The sequence below is a fragment of the Fukomys damarensis genome, unplaced genomic scaffold (assembly GCF_012274545.1).
Source record: "Fukomys damarensis isolate Sample0158 unplaced genomic scaffold, DMR_v1.0_HiC HiC_scaffold_20, whole genome shotgun sequence".
NCBI lineage: Eukaryota > Metazoa > Chordata > Mammalia > Rodentia > Bathyergidae > Fukomys > Fukomys damarensis.
The window spans coordinates 12,811,597-12,824,733 of NW_022900932.1; the positions used below are offsets into that span (position 1 = coordinate 12,811,597).

Consider the following 13,137-nt stretch of genomic DNA (forward strand, 5'->3'; position numbering starts at 1 on the left):
CCCAAGGCCCAGCTCTTTGTGGGGTTCTGTGCGGGTCAAACAGTCCAGCAATGTGATGCTGCTCACACTGCAGCCTCCCAGGGTGACCAGGGGCTGTGACTTCTCCCAGCCACTGTCTGCGGCTCAGGCAGAGGCCACACGGGGGAGAGGGGAGCCCGGCCTCAAATCCAGGGCCCCTGGGATGGTCTTCCTACCAGCAGGCAAGATGGAGTTCCAGCTGCCACAGAGCCTGAGGCCCACGGGCTGCTGCCCCGCTCCTGCCCTGGCTCTGAGGGCCTGTGCCCATGCCCATCGCATGCATGTTTTGCTTTCTGAGAGAACAAGCTCGTGGCCAGCCCAGCCTGCATTTCGACATCTCCCAGAACTGGGAAAGCAGCAATTCCGCTGGACAGGAAGGATTTCCGGTTGGACTTCATACCAATGTCCAGAGGCAGCTGTCCGCTGAGGGGCCCAGAAGTAGGCACAGGAAAGGGAGTCTGAGAAGCTGGCCCAGCTCCGGGTGGAGGCTGAGCCTCTCCCACTGTGCATGCGGCAGAGGCAGGACTTGAACTCCAGTGCAGGGCTTAGAGGCAGAGCCCAGAGTTGCCAAGGTGGGGGAAGAGGGGAGCCCCAGGCTGGGTGGCCTTGGGGGTGAGAAGACAGGCAGGTGAAAGGCAGTGGGGAGGCAGCAGCAACCCAGGATGGTTGTGAGGGCGTAAGGGGTCCCTTGGTGTCAGCTCCAGACACAGTGAAGGGGACCAGGCCAGCACCCTGCCTGGAACCCTTCTCAGAATGCATGACACGGTCCTCATGCACAAGCTAAGGGCAGTCAGTTGTGCCCACAAGGTCAGCCACTCTCTCGCCACCACCCCACCCAGGCAGATGCTCCTCACAGCAGGAGAAGGCCCTGGTGGCAGCCCGACTTTCTGGCCTCCTGTCTCCTATTCCTTGTCATGGCGGGAACCAGACCAGGAGTATGCCAACAGGACAGGTGGAGAAACGCAGTCTGGACACAGCCCTGGCCCCCAAGATGACGGGTGGGGTCCTCTGTGGCACCTCATTGCCTCTGTGGCCCATGCTTGTTCTGACCCACACTGGTTTGGGTCCATGCCCTCAACCACCTAGCAGCATTTCCCAAGCAGCTTAGCTGGGGGGCGGGGGTCCGCAGGAGCCAGGCCAGGCCTCTCCGCCCCAAGGTCCTGACCAGTTTCCATGGCCCAGGAGACCCAGGTGGGCATGGAGCACTTGCCAGCCAGTGGGGCTTGGGCCTGTGTCGTCCCTGCCCCACCAGCGTGCCTGAGAGGCAGGTGCTGGCGGTGGGCTCCCTCAGCAGCCGCATTTGGCTGTTCCCACAGCACTGTAGCCAGAGCCAGGAAAGGCCTGGCCTGGCCTGAGGCCCCCCAACTCCTCCCCCACCAGTGATCCTGGGACAGATTCCCAGGAGGCTGGAAAGGGCCTGCTCACTGTCCCGGGCTGGCATATTCACCTCTCCCCACACTCACAGACACAAACAGTCACACACACACATGCACACAGAAACACACACAGCAAGGGCAGGCTGAGCACCCCGTGAGGACACCCCTCCCAGCCAGGAGGTCCCTGTGGAGAAGGGGTCCCCTGGCCTGTGAGCCCAGGGCACCCTCCTCTGGCCCCCTCTTAGCCAATGCTACTTTCAGAGGAAAGAGACTGGAGCAGAGAGGAATGAGCTTCCTTCGAACCTGCCCACCTCCTTCCCTGACAGCTGGGGACCCGGGGGAGGAAAGGAGAGACTTGAATCTCAAACCCTTACCCGGGGGTGACCAAAAGCCTGGCTGGCTGCCCAGTGGTTCAGGGGAAGTCAGATGCCTGGGCTCTGTCTCCAAATGGTGCAGAATGGAGGCAGGAGAGGAGCCGGGATAAGAGCAACTGACCCAGCCGGCACTGGACTGGCCACACCGAGCTCTTCCCTGTGCTGTTTCCGCCTGGGCAGGAGCTGAGCTCCAAGTGGTCTGCCGAGGGATTGCAAGGCGGCTGGGGACATGAGATGTGACAGCCACCCGCTGCTCCACCAAAGCACGGTTTTGATCCTGTGATGATCTGTGCTCGGGGACCGTGATGAGTCACTTCTTTTTCAGTACCAGGGATTGAACCAGGGCCTTCTCACCGGGAGCTTCATCCTCAGCCTTTTTTTTTTTTTCATATTTTATTTTGAGACAAGGTCTCACGCATTTAAATTGCCCAGGCTGGAATCAACATTGTGATCCTCCTGCCTCAGCCTCCCAGAGTGCAGAGATCTCCTACCCTATGACTCACCTTTTACAAAGGAGGAACTTGAGGTTCAGAGAGCTTTCTTCCCTGTAACCCTCCCAGAGCTGCTCCCCATGCCAAGAGACAGGGACCTGAGGTCTGGGCCCCACCCTGTCGCTTCCTACAGCCGAGCATCAGCCCCCAAGGAGCTCTCAGCCTCCCCCCAGGTCTGTCCCTGAACAGTTTCCGGGGCCTGGGGGTGGGACAGCTCTGCTGGTCCCCACTGCAACCCCGGCAAGCGAGTGAACGAGGGAGCTGCAGCGGCTGTGCTTCTGTCCCAGGATGCAGCTCTTTCCTCCTGCTCTGGGCCCAGGACCCGCACACACCCTCCAGGAACAGCACCCACTCGGCCCCTCCACGTTCTGCACCGCACTGGGAAATGTGTTGGCCTAGGTCTGCTGTCCCCTCCATCTCTCCCTGTCCTCATCCTGGACAGATGGACAGGGCCTCTCTCAGCCTCAATTCTGCCCTCTTGGAAATGGAAAGGACAATGCTCACCCACCTTCCCAGGGCCGTGGTCAAGAGTAAACTAGGGCCAGAGACATAACTCAGTGGTTCTGCACCTGCCTAGCAAGCCCAAGGTCCTGAGTCTGATCCCCGGCGTGGGGGAGTAAACTAAACAAGGCAGCACACTACATGGGACACAGGCTCAATCCAGTTGAGAGGAGGTGGCATGGGCAGCTGGGCCATGGGGCCTCTGACGTGGCGCTCTAGCCCCGCCTCCACCTCTGCCCAGCCACAAGCTCTGGAACTTGTCTGGCTGGCAGCCGGAGTCCACACCTTGCCCCAGGAAGGGCCTGGACCTGTTGGTTCCCCTCGGTCCCCAGGCCATTCCTCTCCTCTCCTGGGTACCCACACTCTGGTAGCTTAGTTCTGACCTGGCTTCTGCCTTGGTTTCTTTGTTGTGCTGTGGCAAACAACCCTTGCCCAGTATATAATTACATGATCTTCTTCTCCCTGGGAATCAGACCTTGGCTGGGCACCAAAATGGAGACAACTTTCAACACTCTGGGGCCTGCTCTCTCCCGATGAACTTGAGGTTCAGAAGTCCCCAGCTCTCTGGTCCCTCTTGTGCCCATCAACTGGTTGCTGTCTGCCCTCTGGTGGCTGAATAGGAGAACTGCAACTTCCTGCTGGCAGGCAAGTGGGTAGGGGGATTAAAAGGGAATTTTTTTCTTTCTCCTACATCCTAGGTGAGCCCCGACCTCTAGAAATCCTCACTCTGACAATCTCCGAGTCAGACCTGGGATGAAATCCATGTTGGGCTGACAGTCTTTGGGCTGCCTGGGGCCACCCCAGCAGTTTTGGTCTGGTGCTAGGAGGGGTCTGGGAGTTTCCAAGGACATAGGAACAGTCAGTGACAGACCACACATAGAACAGTCCCACGGGATCACACTGCCTCGTGCAGTTGTAGCCATGCCAGTTTGTAAGTAACTCGATGATGCTCACATGAGGGCAAAATCACCTAATAAATAGTGCGGGTCTCGGAAGACGTCTCGTCTTTTAAGTGAGCCACGTCTCTATATAAACTATGTATCAGCGTTCCTTGACTTATGATGGAGTTACAGCTGAGTAACCCCACTAGAAGTTGAAAATGTTGAAAGCCAAAAATGCATTTAATATGCCCAAGCTCCTGGGCACCACAGCAGTGACACGGTACCTGGAGGAGCGGCTGTGAGCCTGCCTGATGGTGTGGCCGTCTGGAGGAGCAGCTTGCGGCCACTGCTCAGCACTGCGAGAGAGCACGGCCTCACGTACCGCTAGCCCAGAAAAAGACCAAGGTGCAAAGCTCAGATCCTACCGAATGTACATTTCTGTTACACCCTTGTAAAATCGAAAAACCTCAAGACATAATAAAATGGGGATCAGATAAGGAATTTGTATCAAGACTCTGTAAAGAGATCGTACCGCTCAACCACAGGACAATTTTACCACTAGCAGGGGTCTGAACAGTCGTTGCTTCCAAGAAGACACACAAATGCTTGATAAGCTCATGAGAAGGTGTTCAACGTTAGCAGATGTTGGGGGTATGAAAAATAAAACCACAATGACAGCCCACACCGACAGGACTGACTAGAATAAAAGAGAAAACAGCAAGGTCGGTGAGGACATGAAGAAAACAGAACCCTCATACACTGCCGGCAGAAATGTAAAATAGCGCTTCTTTGGAAAAGTCTGGCAATTCCTTTTTAAGAAGTTAAAAAGCAAGTTATCATTTGACCCAGCAACGCTTCTATCTGTAAAGAGGGTGTATTATTTGCAATCAGTCCGTGATCAGTTAAACAACTATATATCCACTCCTAAAGAAACCTCTACAAGTGAAGAATTAAATCTAAAAGTCAAGAGTGGAGACAAAAATGAAATCATGTAGGAGAAAAAACTTAACCCAAACGAAGGCAAGAAGGGAATGAAAGCCAAGAAAGAGGGAAAACAAAGAGTAAGATGGGTGGTTTCAAAATTTAACCTCCTTTATGTTACGTTAAATACAAATGGCCTAAGCATTTCACCGAGCCTAAGAAAGCGGTGCTCAATGCCCGTCTGCCAAGTGCGGTCTGAGAGCTGTAAATCCTCCCTCCAGAGCCCTGTTCGGGACAGCCAGCGGGCCTATCACCAGCTTTACCAGCAGTGGGCACTGGAGAGCACTCTCTTCACTTAGGTATCCTAAGTGCCCTGTTTGAATCGCTGTATCATCTCAGACTCCCCTTTGGATCCCCACGGTACGGAACTGACACCACGAGTGGCCCCAGGAGATAACTCCAGGGATGGGGTCTGGAGATTTTTCTGGGTACACCCTGGACTTGGAGGCAGAGCTGAACAGCTTGCCATGGGAAATGGTATGCTAGGGATCCACAGCATGCAGTGACATGCACATTAGTCACATTGTCAGCTGCAGCTTTGTGGCGTGACAGGTATGCGCCTCCGGAAGCCAGGTGTCTACAACACTTGACCATCATGACAATGGTGATGACCATAAAGACTGTGGTGAGAGCCAGGCATGGTGGTGCCTGCCTGTAATCCCAGCATTCGGGAGGCTGAAGCAAGAGGATCGCCGTGAGTTCGAGACCAGCCTGGGCTACATAGTGAGTTCCAGGTCAGTCTCCACTACATAGTGAAACCCTGTCTCAAAAAATCAAAAAAAGGGCTGGGCATTTAGATCAGTGGTTCCACTGCCGGCTTTGCAAACGCAAGGACCCAAGTTCGATTGCTGGTACCAAAAAGAGAGAGAGAGGAAAAAAAAAAAATACTGGTGAGGGGCAAATTCCGCGGATGCTTGATTACTTACCAAAAGAAAATGGAAAACTTGTGCTCTTGAATCATCAACATAAGTTAAAACCTGAAAATCAGAAAGCTTCTATGACAATCCTAAAAGATTCTCTTATTTCTTGCAGGCGCTGAGCTGATTTATCACTTAAAATGAAACAAAACCGTAACTGTGCAGGTTGCTGAATCACAGGGTCATGTGGATTCAGGTCCATTGAGTTTTTCATGCAAAACAGCACTGATAAGAAGGAAGGGGATCGTGGCATTCGGTTGGCTTCAAACGAAACCAACTTATGCCTTCAAGTCACTGGGCTTTTTCTATGTTGGGGGAATTTAGCCTGCCCTCCTATGTCTGAGAACAGGCTCCTCTGTCCGACAACACTGTGATGATTTCACCTGGAATCAATGCTCTGAAAGGGGAAGACACAGCTTATACACCTGAAGAATTGTGAGACTTTGCCACTGCACGTTTGTAAGCGAACTTCTTGAGGTCCAATTCACATAACTAACAATTTGCCCATTAAAATAGCTGTGGGTGTGGTCCTGGATATATGCAACTACCCCAAAGGTGAACTCGAGAACATGTGCATCGTCCTGTAAAGAAGGTTCATGCATTTTAATCATCACCCACTGGCATCTCCACCACCCACCCGCTCCATCCCCAGGCATCCATGAATCTACTGGCATTGTAGACCTCCCTGTGCTGGACATTTCCTATGAATGGAACTGTGCAGTGAGTGGTCTTTTGTGACTTGCTTCTTTCACTTAGCACACAGTTCCCAAGGTTTATCCAGGTTGGAGCAAGCATCAGTACTTTTTTCCTCTTTAGAGCCCAGTAATTCTATTGCACGGTTACATCACACTGTGCTTGTACATTTGGCCGCTGATGGGCCTGTCAGTTGTGCTATGGTTTAGATCTAAAATGTCCCCCAGAAGTCTGGGGTTCAGAGGTGCGGCTTTTAGTAGGTGGTTGGATTATGAGGTGTGGTTCTCACCAGGGGATTTGTCCATCGATGAGCTCATGGCTGAATGTGCTCTTAAAACGTGGGGCCTGACTGGAGGCGGGCACTGGGGGTGTGACATGGGCGTATCCTTGTCCCCAGCTCCTTTCTCTGCTTCCTGCCACAGGATGAGCCCTGTGCTTTCACCATGCTCTTTCTGTCTTGGAGCCACCAGCCATGAACTGAAACCCCTCAAGAGTGAGCCAGAATAAACGTCTCCTCTCTCAAGTTGTGGCTGTCAGTAATGGAAAAGCTAAAACAGGTTGGTTCTACTTTTTGACTATTAATAATGCTATATATTCATGTGCCAGTTTTTGTGTATAACTAATCTTCTCTCTTGGGCGTATACCTATGAATGGAATTGGTGGGGCATGTGGTAAATCAATCTGATGAACGATCAGGCTGTTTCCCACACATCAGAGTGTGAAGGTTCCGATTTCTCTTCTTCCTTGCAAACACTTGTTACTATCTGGCTTTTTAATACCAACCCTCTGAGTGGGTGTGAAGTGGTATCTCACTGGGCTTTGCTTTGCATTTCCCCGATGAATAAGGACGTGCACTATCTTCTCATGCGCATCTGGCCATCAGTACATCTCTGGAGGAGTGGTCAAGCATATGTCAACCATTATTGAGGCCCAGTTCCATCCCCAGCACCAGGAAAAAAAGGCCTTTGCATAACACCAGACACATGACAACTTACCAAAATGTAAGCTTTAAATATTTAAGTTACAGACAACTTCTAAAACCAGACACCAGAAAATAGGATTTACTGTCACATTGAAGGTGAACACAAATGTTCCAGAAATCTTTTACATACATCATCCGTAGATTGGATTTATCCAACACGCATTGAAAAAGCAAAGTCCACAGAAAATACTCTCCTCCAGAACTGGGGCGCTTACAGACCACTTCCATTCCCACATAGGAATTCACATTGAGTAGGTGCAGCTCACGGTGGGGTTTGTTTCCAGGTTCAGAGTTGTCAGCAGCAAACCAATGGGTGTCACAGTAATTGGAGGAAAGGCCTCGGTCTTGGGAACTTCTACACGAGCCCTGAGTTGTGTCGCAATAGCCAGGATCTGGGGTTGTGACCTGTGCCACCAACCCAGGCCATATCCCAGCTTCATTTCTAGGCTGTCTTGTTACTTATATTATTACAAGTAGGAAGACAACAGTAAACAGGTATCACAGTCCTTCTGCAGCAATGGGCTGTCCCCCGAGTCAAAAGGCTGGTGGCCCTGGAGGAGGTGTGCATCCCTGAGTGGCCTTCCTCAAGCACACAGGCGGTGGGACGAGCATAGGGCGCTCTTCGGGGCACCTTGGCTGAGAGTCCCAGGTGGTGACCTGGGTGAGTCAACCCACAGGTGCTACCGTCCCAGTACCCTGGCCGCCGGTTAGCTCAACTGGCCACAGTCTGTGATGACAATCTTCTTGGACGTCTTCCCGCTCTTAGAGCCGAAAGATTCTATCTTCTTCACGACCTCCATGCCCTCTTTGACGTGGCCGAATACCACATGCTTGCCATCCAACCTGTGAGCAGCAGGCGCCGGAGAGCAGGTACAAGAGGAATACAACGTCACCCAACATGCTGACCCCTAGGCCGTGTAATTATTTACGAACATAGCAGTTTGAATTGAACCCCACCCCGAGCAGCTGGATCCAGTCTGAAGCTTTTTAAAAAACTCTTGCTGAGCTCCCCAGCTATGCCCCAAAGGGCTCCTGGCTTCCAGGACACATTCTTGCGTCTTGGGACCTTGCCCTAGGCCGCTTGCCCCACATCCTGGTAACCTTGTGTGTGCAAAGCGAGCTACTCTTGCTCTGCCCAGGGAGAAGACAGGTACTGAGCTACCCTGAAAACGCCTTTACGGGTCCCTAAGTACGAAGTGAGCGCCAAAGCAACAGGCGTGCAACACAGCAGCCCCAAGCAGCCCTCGGGTTGAGGGCTCTGAGAATGTCAGAGGCACCTGGAGCAGCTCCAGTGAAGCTGAGAGTGGTGACAGCCATGGACACAACTCTAGGACGCACGAAGGGTTCCACGGAAGAGCAGAGAGGAAGGGGTCAGCGATGGCCTGCTGGACTGGCACCCCATCCTTCTCACCCAGAAGGCAGAGATGCTCGCATCTACCCCATGCCCCAGGGCTCTCAGAATCCTGGAAAGGGGCTTTATGCAGTCTTAGCTCCTGCCAGCTGCTGTCCCTCAATCCAGATGTCCCAAGGCTAGGACACCAGGGAGCTCCGGGCAGAGAAACAACCCTTAGTGAAAAGTTTACCAGGGAAAAGATGGTTCTAGACTCCGGGATGCAGGAAGGGGTTGCCAAGGGCTGGGAGTCACCTGCAGGCTTAGCCTACCTGTTGTGACATCCGACTGCCCACCTGCCACGGCGTGTCCCAAGGTATGTCCCACAGGGGAGGAGAGGCTGGGAAACCCTGGGTCAAACCAAGCAGACCTGCTTCTTCTCAGGCCACTACACTGGGAAGGTCTAAGTACAGGAACCCATTTGTGAGAGAGAGAGAGAGAGAGAGAGAGAGAGAGAGAGAGAGAGAGAGAGAGTGTGTGTGTGTGTGTGTGTGTGTGTGTGTGTGTGTGTGCGCGCGTGCGCGCGCACATTCCAGCCAACAGCAATAACAGGAAGTCCAACTACAGCAGAGTCATAGGAACAATCCAGGGCTGGGGATTTAGCTCAGCAGTGCCACTGCCTGCCTTGCAAGCGCCAGGTCCTGAGTTCGATCTCCGGTACCAAAAAAAAACCCAAACAATGAACAACCCAACTTTGCTCCCAGTCATTTCACTCGCTCACCCAGACACACGACCTAGGAGAAGGTCACTGTCCCAGAGTGGACTGCATGGTGGATGGCCCAGCCGCACATGCCTTCCCTTGAACCTGCACGAACCCTGCTCCAGCCACAAGGGCACCCCTGTGTCCCTGAAGCACCTGGAGAGGGGCACTCACCAGTCTGTCTTTATGGTGCAAATGAAGAATTGGGAGCCGTTGGTGTTGGGGCCTGCATTGGCCATGGACAGGATACCTGCAGAAATGAGCAAGAGTGGGTCACGCCACTCAGGACGTGTGTCCCCCAGGAGGCCCTGCAGAAGCGCAGAGAGCTCAGAGCACCCAAGGACATTCAAGTCTTTAGATCGTGGGCCCAGCAAGGAAGCAGGGTCACCCATGAGCACCCAAGGCTTGCCTGCTTTGCTGTCGCCAGGTCTCAGTGCGGTGGCCTGGCGGGAAAGGGCCTCAGGGAAGCACTCAGTGGCGCAGCTTCCCACGGTCCACTTTGGACCTCACAGGTGACACCACCATGGGGTTCTGTTAAAGGCTCTCCCCCAAGCTCCCCAAGGGACAGCTGTTTCTACACTGAGAGGGGGGTGAGAAAGCACTAGGGAAACCCAGTAAGCCAGAAACAAGAGCAGACCAGATGCTGGAGGAAACGAGGTGCAGCACAGAGGCAGAGCAGTGCGGCCTGGAGCCTTCGGGGCACTCACCTGGCCCCTCGTGCTTCAGCGTGAAGTTCTCATCGGGAAAGCGGCTCCCATAGATGGACTTGCCCCCCGTGCCGTTGTGGTTGGTGAAGTCGCCCCCCTGTGCACAGAATGACTTCTGAGTGGTCGCCACACACAGCTGGTAGGAGCAGCCCCCAGCCCACCCCGGGACCACCGCCTGAAGCCCCTCAGGCCACAGGGCCAACAATCACCCAGGGAAATAAGGATCAATGAGATAGAAAGGTAAATAATCAAAGCTTAAACATTTTCTGCCATAATAACTATCCTGGTTTCTGACCAGTATCTTCTTCTCTGAGCAAGCTTTTAAACACCCCCGAAAGGACCGAAAAGCTATTCTGAGACATGCTTAGTAACCTGGGATTTGCAATCCCCAACAAGAAGGCAACAAGGAGGTGGCCAGGTGCCCATCCCTGAGCCTGACCAGGTCTTCAGGCCGAGTCCCCCTTCCTGTCCCCAAAGCTCCTCGCTCAAATCCAGTCAGACCCAGGACGAGGCCCCCCAGGGCTGGCATCCTTTCTCAGAGCTCGCCTGAGGTCCTGGCAGCCCTGACGGGACTTTGGGGCCCAGCTGTGCCCAGTGGAGCCATGGCCACAGCCACACTGACTTTCCTGAGACAGCATTCTCAGGTGACAGAGAGGACCTGCCCAGACCAGCCGAAGTATCAACAGGTTCTGGTAAAGTATCTCAGACACGTGGCCTCTGGGAATCCCACCTCCTACAGAGAGCTGACTCGGCCCTGACTCAGGTGGCACCGGGAACGTCTACGGCAGAAAGGCCACAGGGCTTGGCCAGGCTTGCCCCACAACCACAGCCCCGAGAGCTCCTCCCTGCCTTGGCCACCTCCTGTGCGGATCCAGGCAGCACAGTGTCAGCAGGCCCAGCCCCCACTCATCACCTTACACCACGACAGCAGCCAAGGGGTCAGGGGAGCGGGAGAGAATTCTGAATTCTGGGCAGAAAGGACTTCAGAGAGGTCCTCTAGGCTCTGTCAGCCCCAAGGATATTAAGCCTTGACCTTGAGGGTCTGCCTCAATAGAGAACAGCCCCCAGCACTGCGGAAGCCCAGACCCCTGGGGAGTTCTTGCTGCCGACACCCATCCCCAACGCTCTGGCTTCGCGGTACTAAGGCGGGCGCGTGAGCAAAGAGCAAGCCACCAACAGAGAACAAAAGCGCTGCTGGGAAGAAAAGCTCCCAACCCAGGCACATGCAGCAGGGCCTGGTCTCCCTGCTCCTCGTCTTTCTCCTTTTATCTCCCATGCCCAGGGCTCCGGGGCCACAGGACTGTGTGACTCCGCTGGCCCTTCAAAGCCTTAAGGTCCGCCCCCCAGTCCATTGCCCAACCCCAGCTCTCCTTGTCACCAGTAACCCCTCTGTGGCTGGGCAGGGTTGTCCCACCCCAGGCTCGCTGCTTAACTTCTAGAGCAGAAAAGGGCCACCCCAGCTGGGACAACCTGTGGCCCCCAGGGTGAGCACTGGCCAGGGGGGCCCCCATGTACAGAAGGGGAGACCGAGGCACGGAGGGCCATGTTACCTGGCACATGAAGGCCGGGATCACCCTGTGGAATGTGGAACCTTTGTAGCCAAAGCCCTTCTCTCCAGTACACAGTGCTCTGAAATTCTCTGAGGGGAGAGAGGGAAGACAGAGGGGTCAACAGGCCTGTATCCCAATACCACCTGGAGGGAGTTGGGGGGACCCAGCCAATCCACTGGATCTGCTCTGCCAGACTAAGTGGGACTGATCAAACACTGACAAGAGCACACTCTTGGCCGAGCCAGCCAGGTCAATGGGGCAGGGAGCCCAGGGGCTGTGTCCCCATCCCACCCACTGGGCAGCAGGAGGGGAAGCTGTCCCTGGGACTCTTGAATGTGCCTTCCCTGGTTCTGAGACTCATGGTACTACAGAAAGGTGGGCAGAGCCACCAATGAGGCCCCGAGAGGGACCGAGGCTGCCCTAGAGCACCCAGCAGCTGGGCCTCACGCGGAACCCCTTGAGCCCCGTGTCCTCCCCAGACCCACCTGACTGCTCCCTTCTATCCAGGCCAGACTCAGAAGGCACGGCCCCGCCTTACCTGCTGTCTTTGGGACAACATCCGCCTTCAGCTGTGGGGAGGGAAGAGGAAGAAAGAACAGTGAGTGCTGAGGCAGCCTCAGGAAGGGGCCTCCAGGCCACCGATGCCCACAGAGGCCCCAAGCATGAGAAAGGACCACACAGCCAGCCCTGTCACTACCAACCCACAGCACAGCCGCGGAGCCCACAATCACTCCTGGCAGCTGCTTCCTGAGCCGGAGCAGAAGGCAGCTCAGATCCTGGACAGGGAAGAGCCAGTCTCACCACTCAGTGGGCAGACGGGAAGCTGAGGCCCAGAGACAGGCAAAGGGGTGGAGGTAGGGGAAGTGAGAGCCCCCCCAGGGCAGCCCCTTCCAGCTCAGCTTCAAGGTTCACTCTTACAAGGAAAGCACACGTGAGCAGGGTGCCTCCCTCTGGAAGAAGGGGAAACTGAGGCTTAACAGGAAACACCCGGACTCCCTGGAAGCAGGTCAGTCAAGGGCAAGTGGCCCCTTTGTTCTAAGTGGGGCCGGCTCCAACGCCACACACGAAGGCTTCTATGGTCCAAAGAAACAGGGGCAAGATGTTCAGTGTGGACCCCAGAAGGGTGGCTCCGCTTGGGGCACCCCGCACACTGGCTCTACTACCAGACACGAGGGGCCACCCCGGTCCACCTGGGGCCTGGTGGCCAGGCAGTGGCCTGCCACACTCACTACCCTAAAGTGGGAGCTGGCGGGAGCCACGCAACGCGTTACGCAAGGGCTGCCAAGTAAGCGCACAGCCACGACACCCCACCCGGCCCCGGGGAACAGCACCCTAGTACACCGACCTCGGAACCCTCCTCCAGCCCGGCCGGCCAGGGCGCTGGCCCTCCCCCTCCGTGATCTGACCTTGAGCCTCCTCCACCACCCCCGGCCTCGACTCCGCCCCGCTGTTCCCAGGGTGGCCCTTCTCAAAGACGGGGAAACTGAGGCCCGGGGCCCGGAAGCGAGAGGCCCAAGGTCACCCGCGCACCAGGCAGCGCTCCGGGCCCGGAGTCCTGGCAGCCCCAGATCGACCA

The 13,137-nt window shown here is 55.2% G+C and overlaps 1 protein-coding gene across 1 annotated transcript in view; it reads right to left on the minus strand.

Annotated features, from left to right (window-relative positions):
* Positions 1–7,653: 7,653 nt before the first annotated feature.
* The window catches only part of Ppif (peptidylprolyl isomerase F), a 5,939-nt gene continuing 455 nt past the window's right edge, over positions 7,654–13,137 (minus strand). Inside the window, exons 2-7 of the mRNA XM_010617822.1 lie at positions 12,907–13,025; positions 12,100–12,130; positions 11,562–11,650; positions 10,012–10,108; positions 9,479–9,554; positions 7,654–8,057 (exon numbers count right to left, since the gene is read on the minus strand). Coding sequence (XP_010616124.1) covers positions 7,922–8,057; positions 9,479–9,554; positions 10,012–10,108; positions 11,562–11,650; positions 12,100–12,130; positions 12,907–13,025 — 548 coding nt within the window. The 3' untranslated portion in view covers positions 7,654–7,921. The remainder of the gene's footprint in view (positions 8,058–9,478; positions 9,555–10,011; positions 10,109–11,561; positions 11,651–12,099; positions 12,131–12,906; positions 13,026–13,137) is intronic.